This window comes from Coffea arabica, chromosome 11c (genome assembly GCF_036785885.1).
Source record: "Coffea arabica cultivar ET-39 chromosome 11c, Coffea Arabica ET-39 HiFi, whole genome shotgun sequence".
NCBI lineage: Eukaryota > Viridiplantae > Streptophyta > Magnoliopsida > Gentianales > Rubiaceae > Coffea > Coffea arabica.
In genome coordinates this window covers 43,397,415-43,424,994 of record NC_092330.1, presented here as the reverse complement: position 1 = coordinate 43,424,994, position 27,580 = coordinate 43,397,415, and the positions used below count along the sequence as shown (strand labels likewise).

The window sequence follows — 27,580 nt, the reverse complement described above, 5'->3', positions numbered from 1 at the left end:
GAGCTCGACTCGAGCTCGTCAATATCGAGTTCGAGTCGAGCTCGAGCCAATTAAGTCGATTTCGAGCTCGAGCTCGAGCTCAAAAACATTAAGTTCGTTGGCTCGCGAGCGGCTCGCGAGTTCAATTATATATTTATTTTTTATTTAATAGTAAAATTACATATTTATCCCTAATATTTTATTATTTATTAAAAAAATTATTATTTTATTTATTTTTTATTTTTTAAAAATAAAATAATAATAATTATTTTTTTATTTTTTAAGCTCGAGCTCGAGCTCGATCTCGACTCGAATTTGACTCGATGAGATCGAGCTCGAGCTTGATATTTTGAGCTCGTCGAGCTCGAGCTCAAAATTAACTCGAGCTCGGCTCGTTTAGCCAAACCTCGACTCGAGCTCGGCTCGTTTGCACCCGTAGCAGGGGTGACACAAATATTTGACAGCCGAGACACCCAATCATAGTCATACCTCCCACAATTAGGAAAAATTAGGGAGGAAAAGAAAAATAATTTTATTTTCCCCCGCTGGCAGTGCGCATTCTTTTCTTCGTAAACAAAATGATACTACCAGTCTGCATCATCAAATGCTGGAAATAACACACAACACACACTAGATTTCTTCCAGTATTATTCAATTAATTTTATAACTACTACTCTCATTTTACTAGTCATACTTTTACCTCATTATTCATTCCTTCCCCAGTTTTTCTTCTTTAGAAAAAATTAGGGGACAAAAGCCAGTTCAATTCTCCTCTCTTTCGTTTCCAGATCCAAATCTCACAAATTATATACCTCAGATCCTCTGCCCTGTTCAGATCTTAATTATTTTGTGTATAGCTTTATTATTAACACGAATTATCTTCAAAAGCTATAAAGATTTGATTGGGTAGTCAGGGCGTGATCCTGGATCTGATCGAGCTATCCCGGAGTTTCAAAATCGACCCAGTCATGAATCCCTTTTCGTCCGGCACGCGCCTAAGGTTAGTGCTACTGCTCACTCGAATTATCTGGATCATATTGGACAGTAAATCGCTATGGGTCCTTGTTGTTTGACCTAATTTTGCTCAATTATTGACATTTTAATCTTTTCGCGCGCTGGATTGATTTTTATTTGTTGGGATTTGATAATGTGTCACTTGTTTTGATGGATGGAGTTATCAGTACGTTTTGTTAATCGCGGATAGCGTAATTCTTGATTGTGATCTTGTGTTTAGGTTAAAGTTGCATAATTGCTTGACTTATAAAAACCCTTTTCGGGTTTGTGGTGAATGGGTGCCTCACTTAAAGTTCATAGGTCATGGATGATGTTTAGCAGTGGTAGTGAAAGAGAATGCCTATTTTTTGGGTGATTGTGTGTGACATAGGTTTTTATCAGAGGGCTAAGAGCGCTGCGTATAGGGACAGATACCCTGATATAGCTCAGTTTAAGCTTTAATTTTGATCTAAGTTTGCGTAGGAATGGGTTGTTTGAGATTGTGGAATAAGTTCTTCAGTGGGTTATGCAACTTAGCTCCTTTGTTATGGTTTATTGCCAGCCTGAAGTTTGATATAAGATTTTGTAGCATAGAGTAAATTGTACCATCTTGAAGACAATGGAATAATGAACTCAAGAAAACTTCATCAAAGTGTTGAAGATGATAATGATTACTGGCTAAATGAAACAAAAAAAAAAGAGAATGGAAGTGCTTGTTTGGGTTTCTGATTTTGAGTTTTTGAAGATTTATGTGCTGCATGTTAGAAAAACCTTCTGTTAATCATCCTTTAACCGTAGGTTTCAAAGTTTATTTAGTTAGAGTGTCACTTTTCTTTTCTTTTCAGTTTCAAAACAAATGTTTTTGGCTAAGAAAATGTTATTTCAGCTCTTCTTCTGGTGATTGGTCTGTTGGGCTGAAATGCAAGCATGATAGAGACATCCCTTTTTGGCTTTGCAATGAAAATTACAACTACTCCAATTAGATCTCATGTCATTTTGCTTCAAATCACTGTTAAAAATGATTTTAGCAATATATGCTTGCCATTTTGGAACTTTCTTTGAGAGGGGAGATCTTTTACATCAAAATTTATGGGCAGATGGGCCCAATTAACTTGGATGTTGACATAAATTGAGAAGTTCTTGTGATTTTAAATTTCAGAAACTAGAGGGAAGGTCATTGTAATTCTATCAAATTCCTGGTAGGGTATTGTGAGTACCTTAACCATATTAGGCCTGAAATCTTTTAGCCTGGCATCCATGTGGCATTAGAAAGTAAATTATTGCATGTGAATTTAAAGGCAAAAAATAGTGCATGTAAATTTAAAGGCAAAAAAAAAAAAATTTAGTTGGTATGTTAAGCCTCTTTGAATTATCCAATTAGCTGACTATCCAATCATTTCAATAGTCCGCTCCCTGCTGGACTATCAATTGAGGTACTTTATCCATTCATTAACTTTTATCTGCCTCTCTGTCCTTTATTATTGACCTCCCTTGTATTTATCCACAATCATACCTTTCCTAGTTTTCCTGCCCTTTGTGACAGTTATATATGATTATGTTCTTATTAAGCTAGATTTTCATTACAAGAGTTTTCATTTGACATTAAACTCCTCTCTGTTTGTTTTTCTCCTTTTCTTTTTGAAGCTAAAATTGAATCTCATAGATCCTTGAGTCTTAGCATTTTGCACCTGTAGTTAGTTGTCACAAGGCAATCTTAAAATGATGCAGTGTCTTATAATGCACTAGTTTGCCTATTGCCAGTCAACTGTCTTCTATGGGAAGCCTAATGTTGACTTGTTTGCGAGGAGAACCATACAAAATAGGATGTCAGGTGCAAATGTGATAGGTGCAAGCCCCAACCCTTGTACATTTTACCATACGGGAATAAGGTTGAAAGAAACACTCTCATGCTCAAGGCCACAGCCTATTGCCTATATGTACTAGTATGGCACCCTTGGTTACTATGAAACATTACAATTTAGCCGATGAAACTCTTTAATGTGTCCAAGTAGAAAACTATGCGGTTTGACACCCCAATTGCTTGGCTAAAATTTCTGAACAAGGGACAACTTGATGATCATAGTTTATAGTTATCTTCATTTGTTTCTAGCCTCTAGTGTTTGTCTTAGCATTTAGCTTCTCTTTCATTATGCAAATGTGAAGTTTTGGCGTCAATTTTGACTTGACATGGAACTGATTTATTTTCTTTTCGTATTTATGCACATTTATGAGGAATTAGCTTGACAATGCAATTCATATCGTGGCATATGATTTACTGTTTCAATGCAGGGACATGATTCGGTCCATTCGTGGTTGCAAGACTGCAGCGGAGGAACGTGCTGTTGTAAGAAAAGAATGTGCAGCTATTCGTGCTGCAGTTAGTGAAAATGATCAAGATTATAGGCATCGTAATCTTGCAAAACTCATGTTCATTCACATGCTGGGATACCCTACACATTTTGGACAAATGGAATGTCTGAAATCAATTGCATCTCCTGGATTTCCTGAGAAGAGAATAGGCTATCTTGGCCTTATGTTGCTCCTTGATGAAAGACAGGAAGTTCTGATGTTGGTTACAAATTCCATAAAACAGTATCCTCTGTAAAAACTGTATTTAATGTTTGTTTGTTAGAACTAATCATTTCAGTGTTATACTATTACCTGCATGAAGGGAACAAAGTAGAAAAGACAAAAAAACCTCAATGACTGCTTCCATTGGCAAGAGGCCTAAAAAAAGCTGGAAGCCTTTCTTTCTCCTGTCAAAAAAATAAGAATAAGTGGCACATGCATTCATTTAATAAGAGTTATCACTAGTATAGATACTCTATTGGATTTTGGGAAATTAGTTCAGGCACCTTAACTCATCAATAGAGATCTTAATCACACCAACCAGTACATTGTTGGACTTGCTCTTTGTGCTTTGGGGAATATTTGTTCTGCAGAAATGGCTCGTGACCTTGCTCCAGAAGTTGAACGGCTTCTGCAATTTAGAGATCCAAACATCCGAAAGAAAGTAAAGTCTCCACAATCTTTTAATCACTACTGGCTTTAAAGTATAATTGTCTGCACTGGCTTTATAATTTGGTTCGTGTTTACTGCCATGCTGTCATCAGGTTATGTTGCAAATATTTAGTGCGCGTGCACTAACGCCAAAGAGTAATTGATTTAAGAGCTATTGTTTCAAAATGAGAACAGTCATATACACTGATTAGGAAATTTTCAACTTTAGCCTCCTCTTTTTATAGTTTCATCTTTGGACTTTAGAAAGTCAACTTACTGAGTTGGAGAGAGCATCTGCTGTGTCAAAACTTCAGATAGTTTTGGCACCTTGTAGTTTATTTATCAGTCAGCATTTTCTGCTTGAGGAATTCTGTGAAAAGCCGCTGTTATATGGTCGTGAGGCTCATCAGCTTAGGAAATTCACTAAACATTTTCATACGCATGCAGCTCTGGATGTGCATTTTTGGATTTTTGTATCTTTAGTTGACTGTATAAAGCTATAAATTTATATGAAGACCTATTTTTCTTGTTTTCTCTGTTCCTTTTGTTCTTGAATCACGTAACTCTTATTGGAGCTTCTCTGTAATTTAGGCAGCATTATGCACTATCAGGATTATCAGGAAAGTGCCAGATCTGGCAGAAAATTTTATAAATTCTGCCGCTTCTTTGCTGAAGGAAAAGCACCATGGAGTTCTCCTTACAGGAGTGCAGCTTTGCACAGATTTATGCAAAGTCAGTTCAGAGGCACTCGAATATTTCAGAAAGGTACATTTTGCTTTTTCTCTGTCTACCTACTATTGCTAGGTAACAAAATCTACCTTCTCTTTAGTATGGTCAGTTGCACATAACTTTGAGCTTCCATTGCATCCAAACTTTCTGCATGCTACCTTATACATTCTTTAGCACCTCTTTCCACAAAAATTTTAGGTCAAGAGATAAACTGGCTGATTGAATGAATTCAGTCCACTATTTTAACATTAGCTCCAAAATTTCTGCATGCTACCTTTTACGTTCTTTAGCACCTCTTTCCACCAAAATTTTAGGTCAATAGATAACCTGGCTGATCGAACGAATTCAGTCCACAAAATTAACATTAGGTTGCTGGATTAGATGATTCTGGATTGTGGGAGATATCTTCAACCTGATAAACATCCCGAATCGTAATAATTTTCTTGTGGCAATCTAGTTCCAATTTTCCTCTATGACTGAAAAGCAACATCCTTAAAAGAACTGCTATGCGTCCTCTGTTTCAAGTGATGTTTGCTTGACCAAGGTTTTCTTTCAAATCTTCCTTCTTTTAATTGTTTAAATCCTGTATTACTTGTGTTAAATTCCATGGGTCATTTGGAAAAGGATACGGAGCAGATTATAGCTGGGAAGGATAAATGAAGGCAAAGTACTGCCTTCTCAACTTTGTGTGATCTAGAAATTAACATGAAGGTTGGAGCATGTTTCTGCAACCAAATTAAACTTTTAAAATGAGATACTTCTGCACCTTAGATCTGCTCTTATTGTCTTTACCAGGAACCTTTAAGCTTGGTCTTCTTAGAGATAAAAACGGTTGATTTTGTACTATTCTAACTTGGGTCAATGAGTTGGCATTGTGTGGATGTTTTCTGATTTGATGATATTTCCACGTGATTTTACATTTGAAGTGTTATACTAATAGTTAACAAGTGTAATTCTTGGACTGGAAATATGCTTTTGTTAATTTCAACGACAAGTTGACGTGCAAAGAAATTGCTTTCTGAGTTCTCCAACTGATGAGATTTTCATATTTCCCTTTTTCTTCTTCCACTGCGGATCAGAAATGCACAGAGGGTGTGGTGAAAGTGTTGAAGGATTTGGCGAATAGTCCATATGCTCCAGAATATGACATTGCGGGGATAACTGACCCTTTTCTTCACATAAGATTGCTCAAGTTTTTACGTGTACTTGGACAGGGAGATGTTGACACTAGTGATTGCATGAATGATATTCTTGCTCAGGTCAGTTGCTGTTTGTTTCCAAGTGTTCCTGCGATGTGTTAGCTCCAATATAGTTTCTCAAATAATTTTGACCTTTTCTAGTTTTTAAGAAAAATTTCAAACTTGTGTTTCTTCTGGATCTTGTTATGCTAATGATTCCTCTATCACTCTGGAACACCAGTTCCTTAAATGTCTCTGTGTGACATGTTTGTAAAGCATAAGACTGAGGTTGCCATCAAATGTGGAACTTTTTTTACGCCCTTTGCACAAGTCACATGGTTTTCTAATCGGGGAATACCGTAGAATCAATTACAGTGATGTTAAGTACATAATGAAGTCTTATCCCTTGCTTCTGCCATATTTTTGTATTTCCATATCAATTATATGGAACCCCCTTGACTCTTCCTTCTTGTGTAACTTCGTTGGGGCATTAAAAGAACATTTTTCCCGTCAGCTGAAAAGTTTAGTTTAGATATTTCTTCCTTTTTGAACAGTGACTGAGTTTCAATAATTTTTTTTTCAATTCTTAATTTATAGCAGCCCTGTTTAATCTCTCGTTCAGAACCCGAGTTTTACTTCTTTTTTTTCCCCTACTTAGTATCTTGTTTGCTTTTGTGCTCCCCCTCCTTGCACACTCACTGATTCTTCAACCTATTAGTAATGTTTAGAGTCTTGTGGGAACCTTGTTTCTTTTAGCCTCCTAGAGCTACTGAAAATACATGATTTGCGGAAAAGGTGAAAAACTTTTGTGGGTATTTTGTAGTACAAGTTTTGGAAGGGAAAAGCTATTTAAGAAACTGTCCACTAGTGCTTTCAAAATTGATTTTTTTTAAAGCTTTTTAAGTTAGTAAAACGGGTGAAAAGCAAATGGTAGCATTTTAAAGCTACTTTTTGTTAAGAAAAAGTTAATCAACTTCGTTTAACTGGAAGACTATGTTTGCAGCTGTGCATATTGGATATTTTCCTTTCTCTTTTCTACAATGCATTGGTCAGAGAGGATATTTAACTTTTCATGCTGAAATTTTAAACTAATTGTTGTCCTGGCACTCTACATTCTTTTTTCTAGGTGGCAACCAAAACTGAGCCAAACAAGAATGCCGGGAATGCTATCCTCTACGAATGTGTTGCTACCATTATGAGTATTGAAGATAATGGTGGCTTGAGGGTCCTTGCCATCAATATACTGGGTAGATTTTTGTCCAATCGTGACAACAATATCAGGTTCTTTTTTTCCCTATGCTTGCATAGCTTTCGTCACATTTAATGAGACATTGAGGCTGGTTATGTCATTTTGTTCATCAGACCTGTCATATGAAAATAGTTGCCAGGAGAAAAAGAGAGTTTGTCTGTGTCATTTGTGCCACTATAGTTTTTCTTTTTCTTTTAAAATTTTCTTCGCCGTGGGTGTTTAGAGGTGATATTTTGTGCCATTATTGTTCACTATGGTTTTAGAGGTGATGTTTTTGTGGATGGTTTATCTTTGACACTCATGTACATGTACGGCTGTCTGTCTTGGGGAACGTGAAAGTACCCCTTTTTTAACACTGCCAGCCTAGTTGGTCATGCTCTTTCATCTTATGGAATTGGAATTTGAATCTGAATTTGTCAGATATGTTGCTTTAAACATGCTGATGAGAGCTATTACAGTAGATAGTCAAGCAGTACAGAGGCATAGAGCAACTATCTTGGAGTGTGTTAAGGTATCATCTGAGAATTTTTTTTTTCCACAAGCCTGTCCATTGAAGTATGTGTACTTTTATCTTACCTTTGCTGTTAAGAGTTACAAGTACTTCATACCTGTAGCTACCCACTACAAATGCTATAGAAAGTTTGACATCTATTTTTCTGGGTTTTTGGCCCTTCGGAATTTATTGTTTTGCTGACCAGAAAATTGCTGGATAGTATACTTCTATTTTTGTTTTGGTTTATAGGTCTATCATGGTATGGTTTTTCAAGAAAACAACTAATCTAGGTTCACGAGTAATCATCATGCCTATTTCCAGAACAGAATGAAAAATGAATGAACAGGGAAGAATTATGTATATCTGTTGTCGTAGGGTCCTTGAATGATCTGAAGCAATATTTTCTAGAGAATGCCTCTTCGTAACTTGATTTTTGTAATGCTGCAACGATTGTGCCTTTCCCCCTGTCTAGACTTCTGTTGGTCATTGGACCTGCTTAAACTCTCCATTTTGTCTTATGCAGTTTTATAATTGAAACCTCTTTGTGACAGTTTTCTTTGCAACCCTCTAAAATTATAGCTCATGGCTGCCTATTGATTCTCAGGATTCAGATGCCTCAATCCGTAAAAGGGCCCTCGAGCTTGTGTATGTTTTGGTAAATGAAAGCAATGTGAAGCCTTTGACCAAGGAACTAATTGATTATTTAGAAGTAAGCGAACCAGAGTTCAGAGGAGATCTTACTGCCAAAATTTGCTCGATTGTGGAGAAGTAAGTTTAAAGGCTCAATTTCTCTAGTTTCATGCTTAGACTATGATGTTATGCTTCTGCAGTGGTTTGATTGTTGTATTATTTACTAACGCAGAACAGTAGTTCTATTGAGAATTGTTCTTGCTGATAATATTGGGTATATGTTTGTGAAGGCATTCACATACTCTAGTTTGGATGATTTAATTGGATGCTCCGATTATTGCATTCTACCCAGTTGTAAAGTTAGCATAGGGATGGACACGTCTCTCTTTTTGATGCACCAGAAAAAAAGTCTTACGCTACACATCTGTTAGAATATAGATGCATCAGTATGTTAACCTTCTTTGTTGTCATCCATCATTTGCTTTCTATTTCTTAGCTTCTCTGTGAAAATAGGGTATTTTTTCCTTTTGATTTTGTTTTTCACTTCCTTCCATTTCCATGTGTTTTTCATGATAGTAGTGGATATACATGACACTGCACTGGGGATTGGTAAAGAATGTTAATGAATTCAGTAAAATACTACTAGCTGTTCCCTGTGACATGTTATTTAATATAAAGTCTATTTATTGTTGTCCTGTTGTGCTAGGTTTTCCCCAGAGAAAATTTGGTACATTGATCAGATGCTCAAGGTTCTCTCAGAGGTACATTTGAAGTTTGCAGATAGTCCATTTTGTTGATCCTATACTATTTGTTAAATTCTGGCCTTAATACTGACATGGACATCACATATCATTTTTTCATTCTAGGGTTGGCCTTTGATTCCTTTCCCTCCAACCCGAAGTTAAATTGGATTCCCAAAAACTTTCTTTCCTTTTTTGTGCTGCTTCTTATTTTTTTTCCTTGCCACTTGTGGTGGTTTTCATCTAGATCATGAGATATAATTTTGCATTTTAAGTGTGTCATTTAGTAAGCCGAACGCAATATCTTATGCAATGTTGTATATTTTCAAACAAATCATTATGAAGAATCATATGATTTAGAGAGCATGAGCATCTCTTATCTCACTCTCTCTCTCTCTCTCTCTCACCTTTCATGGTATATGGACTTGTCAAAGTGCTAGAGAATTTTTTGAAACTGATGCACTCAATAGGTTTCTGATGGTCACTTGATATTTTCTTTTGAGTTGGTTTGCGAAGGTGATTGTTAGACATGCATTAAGTTTACGAGAAAGCAGTTATTATGGACTTGTCATGTTTTTTTTATTCTTCTTTTTTTTTTTAATTCACACTAAGATAAAGTCCATCTTTTATTTGATAAGACTAAGTTCCTCATGTGTTGGAGGTGTTGGGTTAATGCTGTCCTTATTGCTGCTTGTCTTACTTTTCCTGGTACGGTGCTGATTCTGTACTGTGGTCTGCAGGCTGGAAATTATGTCAAAGATGAAGTATGGCACGCTCTTATTGTCGTTACTACGAATGCTTCTAATCTTCACGGATATGCTGTAAGGTCTTTGTACAGATTAGTCCAAACAGCAGGTGATCAGGTACTTGACATACTATTAACATTCCTGCAGTGTGGTGAAAGTTATTGTGGTGGTTGTTATATTGACATACTATTAACATTGTGGTGGTCGCTGTTGTTATTTCTCTACTGTTTTTGCATTAGGAAATTCTCGTTCGAGTTGCAGTTTGGTGCATAGGAGAGTATGGTGATATGTTGGTCAATAACACTGGATTCCTTGATATGGAGGAGCCAATAACCGTAAGTTAATTCTTACAAAAAATTTGTCCTCACTTATCTTTCCCAATGTTCTACCTTTTGCGGGGTCGAATATGTTCATATTTTCATGGTCCCATTTGAACAATGTTGCCTCTGCTCTCAAACTTTTGCGGCTTTTAGGGGAGATTTGCCAATGCTTTTAGCTTGGACTAGAGTTAAAATGAGATATACTTACATGTCCATACTCACATCTGACTTTGTAATTTGTCTTGCCGCGATTGTTTTATTAAGAGATCTGATCAAATTGCAGAGCTTTGAAAAGTTTTCTTTGTTCTCTCCTCTTCTCTTTTTTCTTGTTATTTTTATCTTTTAGTGGGGGGGAGTACCCTTGGCTAGCAATGTTGGTTTAGAATGAGAACTTGTTGCTAATAATGCATTATCCAATGATCTTGCTTAATGTAAGTAGATTAACAATTTCGTTATTGTAATATTATTCTAGACCACAGGCCTGCTCATGCCTACTTCATCTTGTTGTAATATTGTTCTGGACCACAGGCTTGCTATTCATAACAAGATTGACTGTTAGGACTGAAAAAAATTTAAGCATATGACAAATCTTTTGCATGCTTGCTTCATGTTACTGCATGTTAGTGCTTTCCTTTTCTTTGACATGCTTGACAGGCATTATTCTGTAAAGCAGGTAACGGAGTCGGATGCTGTGGATGTTGTAGAGACAGCTATCAAACGGCATTCTTCAGATCTCACTAGTCGGGCAATGTGTCTCGTTGCTTTGTTGAAGCTGTCAAGTCGTTTTCCATCTTGTTCAGTGTATGTAGTTCTTTTAGCTTCCATTATATGATGGTGATCACTTCTACTCCAAATCTTGACCCCATTTTCTTGTGGAAGAGTTTGCAACAATTAGTTAATACATACTTAACCTTGTAGGAGGATAAACGATGTTATTGTTCAGTATAAAGGAAGCTTGGTGCTTGAACTACAACAGAGAGCCCTTGAGTTTAGTGCGATTGTTGATAAACATCGGAATATTAGGTACTGATATATTTTTATCTCATTAAGTGATCTGGGCCATGTAGTTTCATTCACCTATTTGCATTTCTGCCAGTTTCATTATTTTAGGCTCCTTACCTAATTGAAAGTGCTGGTGGACACTTACATTCAGGTCTACACTGGTCGAAAGGATGCCAGTCCTTGATGAGGCCACATATAGTGGAAGGAGGGCTGGTTCAGTGCCAGCAGTTGTTTCAACTTCACAAGGCGCTCCTATTAATCTTCCTAATGGAGTTGCCAAAACGACATCCGCACCACTGGTTGATTTGCTGGATCTTAGTTCAGATGACGTACCAGTACCTAGCTCTTCTGGTGGAGATTTTCTTCAGGATCTTCTTGGTGTTGATTTGTCACCATCTTTGTCACAAACAGGTTTGTGTTGGTACAGCAAGAATTGTCGTTTTTGATAATTTAAACCCATGTTTCTGTTATTTCATACCTTTTTTTTCCCATTTGGTGATTGCACTTCAGACACAAATCAGGCGCAGAAAAGAGGCACTGATGTCCTGCTGGATCTTCTATCAATTGGGACACCTCCTGCTCAAAGTAACTCTTCTATTCCTGAGATGGTTTCCCCTAGTGATGACAGCAAAAGTGCTATAAATGTCTTGGAGCAATTGTCCTCACCTTCTGCGCCAGCTGGAGGTGTATCCACCCCTCCTGGAAGTTCTCCTATGATGGATTTGTTGGATGGTTTCGCTCCAAAACCTGGTATGGTTTTCATTAGTGGTCATAATAGCTTGGAGTTATTATTATTATTATTTTTCCCCTCAAATATCATTTCTCCTGTCTATTGTGACAGAAAACAATGTTCCAGCTTATCCTTCAATTGTTGCATTTGAGAGCAGCACCTTGCAAGTGACATTTAACTTTTCCAAGCAGCCCGGAAACCAGCAGACGACAATTATTGAAGCTAACTTTTCAAATAAGACATTTGATGCTTATACGGACTTTATCTTCCAGGCTGCAGTGCCAAAGGTAATATCATAATCTGGCGGACAATCTTCCAATTCTTTATGTTTCTAGTTATATTTTGTATATGAAGAGGGGAGTTCCACAGCATCAGATGTACAATCCTGCTTTATTCTGGGAATCTCTATTATCTCAGAATTTTTTTTCTTTTGTGTTTCTCTGCATGTCATACTCACTGCTTCGCAGATCAAGTAAACTGTCTGGTAAAAATATTAAACTTTTCTGCTCCCATCCTCTTATGCAGAACTGATGATTGTGAATTGGTGCTGGAAATGCACATTTGTTGGTAGTGAAACACTTGAATTTGCTCTATTTTCTGGTATTTAGCATGTTTTGACCTGAATATTTTGTTAAGGAAGTTGTATTGAAGAAGTTAAGATGCATTTCTATTGATGAATGGTGCTTTTAGAAATCTTCTAGTGATTATTTGGGATAAGTTTTTGAAAGGAAAAAAATACTGTAGCACTTTTTAAATGTGATGTATGTGAGATAAAAGGGTGGTTGGAAAATATGTTGTTGATGTAAGCAAGTAAAATTGTGCAAATAACTCACTATCCAAACAACCCCCTTATTCACGTTGGTTCTGATGCTAGTTTTATTCCCATATGAACTTTGAGTCAGTTGATTTTTTTGTGAAACTGGATGGGTCAATCTGCACTGAGCAGTTTTATATGGTTTGTCTAAAACACTCGGTGACGATATGTTATGTTTACAATTACAGTTTCTTCAATTACATTTGGATCCAGCCAGCAGTGATACACTTCCTGCAAGTGGTAATGGATCAATCTCCCAAAAATTGCGAATTACGAACAGCCAACATGGCAAGGTAATTGAATCCTTCTTTCTCTACTGTTTAGCTTTGTGTCGCATGTGCTTTTTATTTTGCATCAGTTTTGATTATGAAAAGTGACTTAAATTAGGATTATAATCTAAATGCAAAAGCAAACGAAAACATGAAAAAAAAAAAGTAATTATCCAAAATCAGAATCTATGATCAGCTAAAATAATCAACTGAAAATGAGGCCTTTGTCTCGCTAAGATAGATTATGAGATTTGTGTCTGTACTTTTCCGCTACATGCCTGTTGATTGCAAACCGGTTCCACTACCATTTCTTGCCAATGACTTGCAGATGTTCCAATTAAAAATTCATCCCATTAAGTGGCGGCGGAGTTAAAAATTAAATCAGGCTACTATTTAACTAAAATACGGTGGGAGGGCACAAAGTATATTACTAACTTAAAAATGGTCATATTGTTGGTACTATTCTGACGAAACTTGAAATGATTTTTGCTTCCAGAAATCCCTTGTTATGCGCATACGGATAGGGTATAAGTCGAACAACAAAGATATGTTGGAGGAAGGGCAAATTAACAACTTTCCTCGTGGCTTGTGAAGTTCCAAGGGCGCTCAAAGGAATTGTTTTGATGTATTATGAGATGAGAAATAGAATAGTTTGAGCTTCTGCTCGTATGTATGTAGTTTCCGGTGGTCATCAAATCCTGGGCGATCTGGCTTTCAGCAGCGTGTTACTTCTGACTGGATGAATGAATCAGGTATATCAGATGCATGGGGGATTGTGTCTTCGCCCCCTTTTTTTTTCTTGTACATTTAGGATGGGACAGTCGCATACGGCATTGTGGAAACCAAATTTTGCCTACGAGCGAGGCACATATAGAAAGCTCCTCTCCTCTCGAGTCCACCAAAATTCTTGTTCTTCTTCTTCTCGTGCGAGCTGTCATTGATTTTTTCTTCTTCTTTATAAGTATCAGGTGCAGTTTTTTGTTTTAAAAAAAAAAAAACCTTCGCGATTCTGCTTGTAATCCATAGTAGCGTTAGATGTCGATCCGACTTCTATTCCAAATGAAAGATTGTGGTACAGGTTTTCCTTGCATTGCAATATCCAATGTTTATTCTGTGTAATGACTCTTTTTAAAAGGCAAATGTTTTTCGTATTGTTTTTGATTTTGCATGTTCAAGTTGAATCAGAACTCGGAAAGCCGAGCAGATGCAGATTCTGTCATTTTTCTCTAAAATGCCACCTCGAATTATTTCTATTAAACGCCGTTGAGACGGAATTTACTGATTTTAGCTCCATTTGCTAATACCGTAGGTCCTGTTCCGGTTCCTGGGATCTTCTCCTTCTAACCGCTCCATTTCTTTCTTGTCATTACGTTTGGGTTTGACTGCCAAACGCTAAACCATATACTACTTTTCACGTGTTCCGGCTTGCGTGAAGTTTTGGTAATACAAATGGAACCAAACAAATTCAAGACCATGCTTCAACCAAAGAATTTTGGATTTGATCCAGGGCTTTCCTGGCACTTTACCTAACGCCCAATGTCTCCACACTCGAATGTATAGACATTTGTCTGTGTGTATGGCTAATAAATTTTATGTCCGTCTTATTTTGACTTCTTCTCATTCATCAAATACCACAGCATCATATAGTAAGTCTGTACAACAGAATTTATAATGCTACTAATTTCGCCTTTATTGAATCATAAAGTTGAAATTTGTCAGTTTTTGTGCAAAAGTTTTGTCAACTAATTAGCATGGCGGTTCTTTTTCCTTTCTTGGTTTATCATTATTAACATATCAGGCAAAGATATTCTTTTTTCCTCATAAAATTTTATCGATTTTCATAGGGAAAAAAATATTATTATTATTATTCAAATGGATCGTCTATAATAGTAGGATATTCAAACGCCAAAAACTACAAAAGTATGAAAGAGAAAAAAGTGAAACTCCAAAGTAACAATACTTAAACTGAAGTAGGTATTATATTACTACTTAAAACGTAGTACCTAACATAGAATATGTCAGTAGACGTATGTTTGTACGTTGAGATGCCAACAATCTACGGCAAACTCACGAACAGATAAAACGCCAAACGACCAAAACGCGACAATAATAATCTTTGATGGTTCTAACATTTTGACCATCATATCAAAACCTAGTCCAACCACAAAAAAACCTGATCAATAAGCCTTGATGGTTCTGATATTATAACCATCATGTTAAAACACAAGATGCTAAACAATATACTTGATGGTTGTGCTATTGTAACCATCACATATGCTAAACACGAAAAAGAGCTAATAGTAGTGCAAACCATTTCTCTTATTCTTTGTTGCACAAAGTTGAACCAACTCCTTCACAACATCATCGATCTCTTCGTCTCCTTTCAACTCCAATTTCTCTTGCAATTCTCTCGCCTTTTTCCTCACGGATTCTCCACTTGCCTCCTTCATGACTTTGTTAATTGTTTCTGCCATTCTTTCCCTGTGAAGTTTTCCCTTTGAGTCTCTCAAAACCTCCACCCCAGCGCCGACTTCTTCAATCAATCGAGCATTAATAGGTTGGTCAAGGTGCATAGGCATGGCTATGATTGGCAAGCCAAATTTCATGCTCTCCATCACAGAATTCCAGCCACAATGACTCACAAAGCCACCAACGTTGGGATGGGTCAAAATTTTTGCTTGCGGAGCCCATCCATTGACAACAAGTCCCCTCTCCCCAACCCTCTCGAAAAATCCTTTTGGCAAAGTTTCTTCAATCACAATATTTTCTCCTTTAGGAAACCTCACAACCCATATAAAATCTACATTGCTAACCTCTAAACCGTGGGCAATCTCTTCCATATCTTTCTTTGAAAGAAAATACTCACTCCCAAAAGAAACAAAAACGGTCGAACCCTTTTCTTTTTTGTTTAGCCATTGCATAATTCTACAATCCTCGTCGTCTAGCACAGGATCCTGGACAAGAGGGCCAACGGGGACAACTTTCTTGCCAGTTAAGCAAGAAAAATAATCAAAATATTTCCCTTCAATCTCATTAAAACCCTTGATCAGAATAATTTTAGAAGATCGCTCCATGCAATTAATAACGCGATATGTATCGCGATCACGCCTTGTCAAGTTCTCAACAAAAACGGATTCATAATCGCGATAAAAGATTGCGTTACCATAAGGGTACTTCGTACCTGGATTCTTGAAGAAGTGCAGCCCAAAAGAAGTCATGGTGGCGCTACTGCTGATAAACACGACAGCCGGGATATTAAATGCTGAGGCAGCCTCTGGAGCCCATGGCTGAAGGAGATCGTAAATAAGCAAGTCAGGCTTCAAACTTTTCAACACGTTGCAGAAGTTTGGTTTAGCCATGTCAAATGCATCCTTGAGGGTGGGCATCAGATGGGGTGGGAGGCCGTTGGTGGTATGATACTCAGCAGGAAGTTCTGGCAACTTGGGAAGATGGAGTTCAACAAGATGAATTGACTGAGAAAACTTTTCAGTCAATTTTGATCTCACAGAACTGAGGGTCGCCGGGGAAGAGCACAGGTAAACATTGAAGTTTCTGGCGGTGAGTTTTTTGGCTAGTTCCAAGTAAGGAGAGACATGTCCATGAGCCAGCCATGGGAGCATGAGAACGTTGAAAGTTGCATGATTTTCCATTGATGATAAACAAAAACTCACGGGAATTTCTCCAAAAAAAAAAAAAAAAAAGGACTCACAAGAATTGCTCAAAGGCTCACAAAAAACTCTCACAAGAATATTAATCGGGGATTGAAGAGTCGAACTTCTGTGTGGTGAAGGTGGGGAAGAGAAGGCTCAATTTATTGAGTTTTCGGGGTGATATCTATGGAAACTTACCTTGTTGATTGTGCAATTAAAAGGAATGAGAATATTTCATGAAATTTTGGGAATCAGAATCTTAAGGCAATCGTACTGAGTATGTCAAGTTTCCATGCAAGACAATATATGCATTAGCCTTGTATTCATTTCTCAAAATATAACCGATTTTATCTCCCTTCCATGCATACCAAAATTTTAAAATTATTCACGTGACTGTCACATATGGAAATGTGACTATTTTTTCCTTCTACCATTCCTTGTATGAAAAAAAATTTGAACAGTTGAGGAATACTTTTAACAGCTTTATGCACGTAAAACTGTTCAATTGTCGAGCCTTTCTTTCTCCCGTCACAAAAATAGGAATAAGTAGCACATGCATTCATTTAATAAGAATTGTCACTAGTATAGATGCTCTATCGGATTTTGGGAAATTAGTTCAGGCACCTTAACTCATCAATAGAGATCTTAATCACACCAATCAGTACATTGTTGGACTTGCTCTTTGTGCTTTGGGGAATATTTGTTCTGCAGAAATGGCCCGCGACCTTGCTCCAGAAGTTGAACGGCTTCTGCAATTTAGAGATCCAAACATCCGAAAGAAAGTAAAGTCTCCACAATCTTTTAATCACTACTGGCTTTAAAGTATTAGTGTCTGCACTGACTTTATAATTTGGTTCATGTTTACTGCCATGCTGTCATCAGGTTAAGTTGCGAACATGCACTAACACCAAAGAGTAATTGATTTATGAGCTATTGTTTCAAAATGAGAACAATCATATACGTTGATTAGGAATTTTTCAGCTTTAGCCTCCTCTTTTTATAGTTTCATCTTTGGACATTAGAAAGTCAACTTACTGAGTTGGAGAGAGCATCTGCTGTGTCAAAACTTCAGATAGTTTTTTTGCACCTTGTAGTTCATTTATCAGTCAGCATTTTCTGCTCGAGGAATTCTGTGAAAAGCCGCTGTTATATGGTCGTGAGGCTCATCAGCTTAGGAAATTCACTAAACATTTTCATACGCATGCAGCTCTGGATGTGCATTTTTGGATTTTTGTATCTTTAGTTGACTGTATAAAGCTATAAATTTATATGAAGCCCTATTTTTCTTGTTTTCTCTGTTCCTTTTGTTCTTGAATCACGTAACTCTTATTGGAGCTTCTCTGTAATTTAGGCAGCATTATGCACTATCAGGATTATCAGGAAAGTGCCAGATCTGGCAGAAAATTTTATAAATTCTGCCGCTTCTTTGCTGAAGGAAAAGCACCATGGAGTTCTCCTTACAGGAGTGCAGCTTTGCACAGATTTATGCAAAGTCAGTTCAGAGGCACTGGAATATTTCAGAAAGGTACATTTTGCTTTTTCTCTGTCTACCTACTATTGCTATGTAACAAAATCTACCTTCTCTTCAGTATGGTCAGTTGCACATAATTTTGAGCTTCATCCAAAATTTCTGCATGCTACCTTATACATTCTTTAGCACCTCTTTCCACAAAAATTTTAGGCCAAGAGAGAACCTGGCTGATTGAATGAATTCAGTCCGCAAATTTAACATTAGCTCCAAAATTTCTGCATGCTACCTTATACGTTCTTTAGCACCTCTTTCCACAAAAATTTTAGGTCAATAGATAACCAGGCTGATCGAACGAATTCAGTCCACCAATTTAACATTACCTTGCTGGATTAGATGATTCTGGATTGTGGGAGATATCTTCAACCTGATAAACATCCTGAATCCTGATGATTTTCTTGTAGCAATCTAGTTCCAATTTTCCTCTATGACTGAAAAGCAACATCGTTAAAAGAACTGTTATGCGTCCTCTGTTTCAAGTGATGTTTGCTTGACCAAGGTTTTCTTTCAAATCTTCCCTTCTTTTAATTGTTTAAATCCTGTATTTCTTGCATTAAATTCCATGGTTCATTTGGAAAAGGATACGGAGCAGATTATAGCTGGGAAGGATAAATGAAGGCAAAGCACTGCCTTCTCAACTTTGCGTGATCTAGAAATTAACATTAAGGTTGGAGCATGTTTCCGCAACCAAATTAAAATTTTAGAATGAGATACTTCTGCACCTTAGATCTGCTCTTTTTGTCTTTACCTGGTACCTTTAAGCTTGGTCTTCTCAGAGAAAAAAACGGTTGATTTTGTGCAATTCTAACTTGGGTCAATGTGTTGATATTGTGTGGATGTTTTCAGATTTGATGATGTTTCCATGTGATTTTACATTTGAACTGTTATACTAATAGTTAACAAGTGTAATTCTTGGACTGGAAATATGCTTTTGTTAATTTCAATGACAAGTTGACGTGCAAAGAAATTGCTTTCTGAGTTCTCCAACTGATGGGATTTTCATATTTCCCGTTTTCTTCTTCCGCTGTGGATCAGAAATGCACAGAGGGTGTGGTGAAAGTGTTGAAGGATTTGGCGAATAGTCCATATGCTCCAGAATATGACATTGCGGGGATTACTGACCCTTTTCTTCACGTAAGATTGCTCAGGTTTTTATGTGTACTTGGACAGGGAGATGTTGACACTAGTGATTGCATGAATGATATTCTTGCTCAGGTCAGTTGCTGTTTGTTTCCAAGTGTTTCTGCGATGTGCTAGCTCCAATATAGTTTCTCAAATAATTTTGACCTTTACTAGTTTTTAAGAAAAATTTCAAACTTGTGTTTCTTCTGGATCTTGTTATGCTAATGATTCCTCTTATCACTCTGGAACACCAGTTCCTTAAATGTCTATGTGTGACATGTTTGTAATGCATCAATGACTGAGGTTGCCATCAAATGTGGAACTTTGTTTACACCCTTTGCACAAATCACGGGGTTTTCTAATCGGGGAATACCGTAGAGTTAATTACAGTGATGTTAAGTACATAACGAAGTCTTATCCCATGCTTCTGCCATATTTTTGTATTTCCTTATCATGGAACCCCCTTGACTCTTCCTTCTTGTGTAACTTCGTTGGGGCATTAAAAGAACTTTTTTTTCCGTCAGCTGACAAGTTTAGTTTAGATATTTCTTCCTTTTTGAACAGTCACTGAGTTTCAATAAAAAAATTTTCCGATTCTTAATTAATAGCAGCCTGTTTAATCCTTCGTTCAGAACCCGAGTTTTACGTCTTTTTTTCCCCCACTTACTAACCTGTTCGCTTTTGTGCTCCCCCTTCTTGCACGCTGAATGATTCTTCAACCTATTAGTAATGTTTAGAGTCTTGTGGGAACCTTGTTTGTTTTAGCCTTCTAAAGCTACTGAAAATACATGATTCATGGAAAAGGCGGAAAAACTTTTGTAGGTATTTTGTAGTGCAAGTTTTGGAAGGGAAAAGCTATTTAAGAAATTGTATCCACTGGTGCTTTCAAAATAGATTTTTTTTTTTTTAAAAAGCTTTTTAAGTTAGTATAACGGGTGAAAAGCAAATGGTAGCATTTTAAAGCTACTTGTTGTTAAGAAAATGTTAATCAACTTCGTTTAACTGGAAGACTATGTTTGCAGCTGTGCATATTGGATATTTTCCTTTTTCTTTTCTATAATGCATTGTTCAGATAGGATATTTAACTTTTCATGCTGAACTGTTAAACTAACTGAACTAACTGTTGTACTGGCACTCTACATTCTTTTTCTAGGTGGCAACCAAAACTGAGTCAAACAAGAATGCCGGGAATGCTATCCTCTACCAGTGTGTTGCTGCCATTATGAGTATTGAAGATAATGGTGGCTTGAGGGTCCTTGCGATCAATATACTGGGCAGGTTTTTGTCCAATCGGGACAACAATATCAGGTTCTTTTTTTTCCTAATGCTTGCATAGTTTTCATCACATTTAATGAGACATTAAGGCTGGTTATGTCATTTTGTTCATCAGACCTGTCATGTGAAAATAGTTGCCAGGAGAAAAAGAAAGTTTATCTGTGTCATTTGTGCCACTATAGCTTTTCTTTTTCTTTTGAAATTTTTCTTCGCTGTGGATGTTTGGAGGTGATGTTTTGTGCCATTATTGTTCACTATGGTTTTAAAGGCGATGTTTTTGTGGATGGTTTATCTTTGACACTCTTGTACGTGTACGGCTGTCTGTCTTGGGGAACGTGAAAATACCCCTTTTTTTATACTGCCAGCATAGTTGGTCATGCTCTTTCATCTTATGGAATTGGAATTTGAATGTGAATTTGTCAGATATGTTGCTTTAAACATGCTGATGAGAGCTATTACAGTAGATAGTCAAGCAGTACAGAGGCACAGAGCCACTATCTTGGAGTGTGTTAAGGTATCATCCGACTTTTTTTTTTCCCCACAAGCCTGTCCATTGTAGTATGTGTACTTTTATCTTACCTTTGCTGTTAAGAGTTACAAATACTTCATACCTGCAGCTACCCACTACCAGTGCTATAGAAAGTTTGACTTCTATTTTTCTGGGTTTTTGGCCCTTCAGAATTTATTGTTTTGCTGACCAGAAAATTGCTGGATAGTATACTTCCTATTTTTGTTTATGTTTATAGGTCTATCATTGTAGGGTTTTTCAAGAAAACAACTAATCTAGGTTCATGAGTAATCATCATGCCTACTTCCAGAACAAAGATGAATGAACAGGGAAGAATTATGTATATCTGTTGTCATCGGGTCCTTGAATGATCTGAAGCAATATTTTCTAGAGAATGTCTCTTTGTAACTTGATTTTTGTAGTGCTGCAACGATTGTGCCTTTCCCTCTGTCTAGACTTCTGTTGGTCATTGGACCTGCTTAAACTCTCTAGTTTGTATTATGCAGTTTTAGAATTGAAACCTCTTTGTGACAGTTTTCTTTGCAACCCTCTAAAATTATAGCTCATGGCTGCCTATTGATTCTCAGGATTCAGATGCCTCAATCCGTAAAAGGGCCCTTGAACTTGTGTATCTTTTGGTAAATGAAAGCAATGTGAAGCCTTTGACCAAGGAACTAATTGATTATTTGGAAGTAAGTGAACCAGAGTTCAGAGGAGATCTTACTGCCAAAATTTGCTCGATTGTGGAGAAGTAAGTTGAAAGGCTCAATTTCTCTAGTTTCATGCTTAGACTATGATGTTATGCTTCTGCAGTGGTTTGATTGTTGTATTATTTACTAATGCAGAACAGTAGTTCTATTGAGAATTGTTCTTGCTGATAATATTGGGTATATGTTTGTGAAGGCATTCACATACTCTAGTTTGGATGATTCAATTGGATGCTCCGATTATTGCATTCTACCCAGTTGTAAAGTTAGCCTAGAGATGGACTCCTCTCTCTTTTTGATGCACCAGAAATAAAAGTCTTACACTACATCTGTTAGAATATAGATGCATCAGTATGTTAACTTTCTTTGTTGTCTTCCATCAATTGCTTTCTATTTCTTAGCTTCTCTGTGAAATTTTTCTATTTTTTTCTTTTGATTTTGGTTTTCACTTCCTTGCATTTCCATGTGTTCTTCATGATAGTAGTTGATATCCACGACACTGCACTGGGGATTGGTAAAGAATGTCAAAGAATTCAGTAAAATACTACCAGCTGTTCTCTGTGGCATGTTATTTAATATATAGTCTATTTATTGTTGTCCTGTTGTGCTAGGTTTTCCCCAGAGAAAATTTGGTACATTGATCAGATGCTCAAGGTTCTTTCAGAGGTACATTTGAAGTTTGCAGATAGTCCATTTTGTTGATCCTAAACTATTTGTTAAATTCTGGCCTTAATACTGACATGGACATCACATATCATTTTTTCATTCAAGGGTTGGCCTTTGATTCCTTTTCCTCCAACCCGAAGTTAAATTGGATGCCAAAAAACTTTCTTTCTTTTATTGTTCTGGTTCTTATTTTTTTTCCTTGCCACTTGTGGTGGTTTTCATCTAGATCATGAGATATAATTTTGCATTTTAAGTGTGTCATTTAGTAAACCGAACGCAATATCTTATGCAATGTTGTATATTTTCAAACAAATCATTATGAAGAATCATATGATTTAGAGAGCATGAGCATCTCTTATCTCACTCTCAATCTCTCTCTCTCTCTCTCTCTCACCTTTCATGGTATATGGACTTGTTAAAGTGCTAGAGAATTTTTTGAAACTGATGCACTCAATAGGTTTCTGATGGTCACTTGATATTTTCTTTTGAGTTGGTTTGCGAAGGTGATTGTTAGACATGCATTAAGTTTACGAGAAAGCAGTTATTATGGACTTGTCATGTTTTTTTTATTCTTCTTTTTTTTTTTAATTCACACTAAGATAAAGTCCATCTTTTATTTGATAAGACTAAGTTCCTCATGTGTTGGAGGTGTTGGGTTAATGCTGTCCTTATTGCTGCTTGTCTTACTTTTCCTGGTACGGTGCTGATTCTGTACTGTGGTCTGCAGGCTGGAAATTATGTCAAAGATGAAGTATGGCACGCTCTTATTGTCGTTACTACGAATGCTTCTAATCTTCACGGATATGCTGTAAGGTCTTTGTACAGATTAGTCCAAACAGCAGGTGATCAGGTACTTGACATACTATTAACATTCCTGCAGTGTGGTGAAAGTTATTGTGGTGGTTGTTATATTGACATACTATTAACATTGTGGTGGTCGCTGTTGTTATTTCTCTACTGTTTTTGCATTAGGAAATTCTCGTTCGAGTTGCAGTTTGGTGCATAGGAGAGTATGGTGATATGTTGGTCAATAACACTGGATTCCTTGATATGGAGGAGCCAATAACCGTAAGTTAATTCTTACAAAAAATTTGTCCTCACTTATCTTTCCCAATGTTCTACCTTTTGCGGGGTCGAATATGTTCATATTTTCATGGTCCCATTTGAACAATGTTGCCTCTGCTCTCAAACTTTTGCGGCTTTTAGGGGAGATTTGCCAATGCTTTTAGCTTGGACTAGAGTTAAAATGAGATATACTTACATGTCCATACTCACATCTGACTTTGTAATTTGTCTTGCCGCGATTGTTTTATTAAGAGATCTGATCAAATTGCAGAGCTTTGAAAAGTTTTCTTTGTTCTCTCCTCTTCTCTTTTTTCTTGTTATTTTTATCTTTTAGTGGGGGGGAGTACCCTTGGCTAGCAATGTTGGTTTAGAATGAGAACTTGTTGCTAATAATGCATTATCCAATGATCTTGCTTAATGTAAGTAGATTAACAATTTCGTTATTGTAATATTATTCTAGACCACAGGCCTGCTCATGCCTACTTCATCTTGTTGTAATATTGTTCTGGACCACAGGCTTGCTATTCATAACAAGATTGACTGTTAGGACTGAAAAAAATTTAAGCATATGACAAATCTTTTGCATGCTTGCTTCATGTTACTGCATGTTAGTGCTTTCCTTTTCTTTGACATGCTTGACAGGCATTATTCTGTAAAGCAGGTAACGGAGTCGGATGCTGTGGATGTTGTAGAGACAGCTATCAAACGGCATTCTTCAGATCTCACTAGTCGGGCAATGTGTCTCGTTGCTTTGTTGAAGCTGTCAAGTCGTTTTCCATCTTGTTCAGTGTATGTAGTTCTTTTAGCTTCCATTATATGATGGTGATCACTTCTACTCCAAATCTTGACCCCATTTTCTTGTGGAAGAGTTTGCAACAATTAGTTAATACATACTTAACCTTGTAGGAGGATAAACGATGTTATTGTTCAGTATAAAGGAAGCTTGGTGCTTGAACTACAACAGAGAGCCCTTGAGTTTAGTGCGATTGTTGATAAACATCGGAATATTAGGTACTGATATATTTTTATCTCATTAAGTGATCTGGGCCATGTAGTTTCATTCACCTATTTGCATTTCTGCCAGTTTCATTATTTTAGGCTCCTTACCTAATTGAAAGTGCTGGTGGACACTTACATTCAGGTCTACACTGGTCGAAAGGATGCCAGTCCTTGATGAGGCCACATATAGTGGAAGGAGGGCTGGTTCAGTGCCAGCAGTTGTTTCAACTTCACAAGGCGCTCCTATTAATCTTCCTAATGGAGTTGCCAAAACGACATCCGCACCACTGGTTGATTTGCTGGATCTTAGTTCAGATGACGTACCAGTACCTAGCTCTTCTGGTGGAGATTTTCTTCAGGATCTTCTTGGTGTTGATTTGTCACCATCTTTGTCACAAACAGGTTTGTGTTGGTACAGCAAGAATTGTCGTTTTTGATAATTTAAACCCATGTTTCTGTTATTTCATACCTTTTTTTTCCCATTTGGTGATTGCACTTCAGACACAAATCAGGCGCAGAAAAGAGGCACTGATGTCCTGCTGGATCTTCTATCAATTGGGACACCTCCTGCTCAAAGTAACTCTTCTATTCCTGAGATGGTTTCCCCTAGTGATGACAGCAAAAGTGCTATAAATGTCTTGGAGCAATTGTCCTCACCTTCTGCGCCAGCTGGAGGTGTATCCACCCCTCCTGGAAGTTCTCCTATGATGGATTTGTTGGATGGTTTCGCTCCAAAACCTGGTATGGTTTTCATTAGTGGTCATAATAGCTTGGAGTTATTATTATTATTATTTTTCCCCTCAAATATCATTTCTCCTGTCTATTGTGACAGAAAACAATGTTCCAGCTTATCCTTCAATTGTTGCATTTGAGAGCAGCACCTTGCAAGTGACATTTAACTTTTCCAAGCAGCCCGGAAACCAGCAGACGACAATTATTGAAGCTAACTTTTCAAATAAGACATTTGATGCTTATACGGACTTTATCTTCCAGGCTGCAGTGCCAAAGGTAATATCATAATCTGGCGGACAATCTTCCAATTCTTTATGTTTCTAGTTATATTTTGTATATGAAGAGGGGAGTTCCACAGCATCAGATGTACAATCCTGCTTTATTCTGGGAATCTCTATTATCTCAGAATTTTTTTTCTTTTGTGTTTCTCTGCATGTCATACTCACTGCTTCGCAGATCAAGTAAACTGTCTGGTAAAAATATTAAACTTTTCTGCTCCCATCCTCTTATGCAGAACTGATGATTGTGAATTGGTGCTGGAAATGCACATTTGTTGGTAGTGAAACACTTGAATTTGCTCTATTTTCTGGTATTTAGCATGTTTTGACCTGAATATTTTGTTAAGGAAGTTGTATTGAAGAAGTTAAGATGCATTTCTATTGATGAATGGTGCTTTTAGAAATCTTCTAGTGATTATTTGGGATAAGTTTTTGAAAGGAAAAAAATACTGTAGCACTTTTTAAATGTGATGTATGTGAGATAAAAGGGTGGTTGGAAAATATGTTGTTGATGTAAGCAAGTAAAATTGTGCAAATAACTCACTATCCAAACAACCCCCTTATTCACGTTGGTTCTGATGCTAGTTTTATTCCCATATGAACTTTGAGTCAGTTGATTTTTTTGTGAAACTGGATGGGTCAATCTGCACTGAGCAGTTTTATATGGTTTGTCTAAAACACTCGGTGACGATATGTTATGTTTACAATTACAGTTTCTTCAATTACATTTGGATCCAGCCAGCAGTGATACACTTCCTGCAAGTGGTAATGGATCAATCTCCCAAAAATTGCGAATTACGAACAGCCAACATGGCAAGGTAATTGAATCCTTCTTTCTCTACTGTTTAGCTTTGTGTCGCATGTGCTTTTTATTTTGCATCAGTTTTGATTATGAAAAGTGACTTAAATTAGGATTATAATCTAAATGCAAAAGCAAACGAAAACATGAAAAAAAAAAAGTAATTATCCAAAATCAGAATCTATGATCAGCTAAAATAATCAACTGAAAATGAGGCCTTTGTCTCGCTAAGATAGATTATGAGATTTGTGTCTGTACTTTTCCGCTACATGCCTGTTGATTGCAAACCGGTTCCACTACCATTTCTTGCCAATGACTTGCAGATGTTCCAATTAAAAATTCATCCCATTAAGTGGCGGCGGAGTTAAAAATTAAATCAGGCTACTATTTAACTAAAATACGGTGGGAGGGCACAAAGTATATTACTAACTTAAAAATGGTCATATTGTTGGTACTATTCTGACGAAACTTGAAATGATTTTTGCTTCCAGAAATCCCTTGTTATGCGCATACGGATAGGGTATAAGTCGAACAACAAAGATATGTTGGAGGAAGGGCAAATTAACAACTTTCCTCGTGGCTTGTGAAGTTCCAAGGGCGCTCAAAGGAATTGTTTTGATGTATTATGAGATGAGAAATAGAATAGTTTGAGCTTCTGCTCGTATGTATGTAGTTTCCGGTGGTCATCAAATCCTGGGCGATCTGGCTTTCAGCAGCGTGTTACTTCTGACTGGATGAATGAATCAGGTATATCAGATGCATGGGGGATTGTGTCTTCGCCCCCTTTTTTTTTCTTGTACATTTAGGATGGGACAGTCGCATACGGCATTGTGGAAACCAAATTTTGCCTACGAGCGAGGCACATATAGAAAGCTCCTCTCCTCTCGAGTCCACCAAAATTCTTGTTCTTCTTCTTCTCGTGCGAGCTGTCATTGATTTTTTCTTCTTCTTTATAAGTATCAGGTGCAGTTTTTTGTTTTAAAAAAAAAAAAACCTTCGCGATTCTGCTTGTAATCCATAGTAGCGTTAGATGTCGATCCGACTTCTATTCCAAATGAAAGATTGTGGTACAGGTTTTCCTTGCATTGCAATATCCAATGTTTATTCTGTGTAATGACTCTTTTTAAAAGGCAAATGTTTTTCGTATTGTTTTTGATTTTGCATGTTCAAGTTGAATCAGAACTCGGAAAGCCGAGCAGATGCAGATTCTGTCATTTTTCTCTAAAATGCCACCTCGAATTATTTCTATTAAACGCCGTTGAGACGGAATTTACTGATTTTAGCTCCATTTGCTAATACCGTAGGTCCTGTTCCGGTTCCTGGGATCTTCTCCTTCTAACCGCTCCATTTCTTTCTTGTCATTACGTTTGGGTTTGACT

General features: G+C 37.0%; 3 protein-coding genes across 3 annotated transcripts; 2 read left to right on the top strand and 1 right to left on the bottom strand.

Moving 5' to 3' along the window:
* The first annotated feature begins 677 nt into the window (after positions 1 to 677).
* On the top strand, positions 678 to 13,776 carry LOC113715356 (AP-1 complex subunit gamma-2-like). The gene is made up of 18 exons (XM_027239542.2): positions 678 to 979; positions 3,262 to 3,564; positions 3,844 to 3,985; positions 4,564 to 4,737; positions 5,781 to 5,960; positions 7,006 to 7,160; positions 7,549 to 7,639; positions 8,226 to 8,389; positions 8,958 to 9,012; positions 9,732 to 9,854; positions 9,977 to 10,072; positions 10,731 to 10,858; positions 10,976 to 11,080; positions 11,211 to 11,470; positions 11,570 to 11,809; positions 11,901 to 12,076; positions 12,792 to 12,896; positions 13,369 to 13,776. Exons 1-18 carry the CDS (start codon positions 948 to 950, stop codon positions 13,462 to 13,464), a joined length of 2,625 nt encoding a protein of 874 aa, XP_027095343.1. The 5' UTR covers positions 678 to 947; the 3' UTR covers positions 13,465 to 13,776.
* Positions 13,777 to 15,133: 1,357 nt separating this feature from the next.
* Positions 15,134 to 16,560, bottom strand: LOC113716265 (UDP-glucosyltransferase 29-like). Its single transcript, XM_027240556.2, has one exon. It carries the CDS (start codon positions 16,520 to 16,522, stop codon positions 15,167 to 15,169), a length of 1,356 nt encoding a protein of 451 aa, XP_027096357.1. The 5' UTR covers positions 16,523 to 16,560; the 3' UTR covers positions 15,134 to 15,166.
* Positions 16,561 to 17,040: 480 nt separating this feature from the next.
* LOC113716264 (AP-1 complex subunit gamma-2-like) lies at positions 17,041 to 27,357 on the top strand. The gene is made up of 16 exons (XM_027240555.2): positions 17,041 to 17,304; positions 17,874 to 18,047; positions 19,086 to 19,265; positions 20,326 to 20,480; positions 20,871 to 20,961; positions 21,543 to 21,706; positions 22,274 to 22,328; positions 23,056 to 23,178; positions 23,301 to 23,396; positions 24,055 to 24,182; positions 24,300 to 24,404; positions 24,535 to 24,794; positions 24,894 to 25,133; positions 25,225 to 25,400; positions 26,116 to 26,220; positions 26,693 to 27,357. The coding sequence occupies exons 1-16, from the start codon at positions 17,236 to 17,238 to the stop codon at positions 26,786 to 26,788; spliced, it is 2,217 nt and encodes a 738-aa protein (XP_027096356.2). The 5' UTR covers positions 17,041 to 17,235; the 3' UTR covers positions 26,789 to 27,357.
* The last annotated feature ends 223 nt before the right edge of the window (positions 27,358 to 27,580 follow it).

Coding starts and splice junctions, on each gene's coding strand:
- LOC113715356 (XM_027239542.2), top strand. CDS start 948: ATGAATCCCTTTTCGTCCGGCACGCGCCTAAG. Junction 4,738..5,780: donor CACTCGAATATTTCAGAAAG/GTACATTTTGCT, acceptor ACTGCGGATCAG/AAATGCACAGAGGGTGTGGT. Junction 11,081..11,210: donor GATAAACATCGGAATATTAG/GTACTGATATAT, acceptor ACTTACATTCAG/GTCTACACTGGTCGAAAGGA.
- LOC113716265 (XM_027240556.2), bottom strand. CDS start 16,522: ATGGAAAATCATGCAACTTTCAACGTTCTCATGCTCCCATGGCTGGCT.
- LOC113716264 (XM_027240555.2), top strand. CDS start 17,236: ATGGCCCGCGACCTTGCTCCAGAAGTTGAACGGCTTCTGCAATTTAGA. Junction 18,048..19,085: donor CACTGGAATATTTCAGAAAG/GTACATTTTGCT, acceptor GCTGTGGATCAG/AAATGCACAGAGGGTGTGGT. Junction 20,481..20,870: donor AATCGGGACAACAATATCAG/GTTCTTTTTTTT, acceptor TGAATTTGTCAG/ATATGTTGCTTTAAACATGC.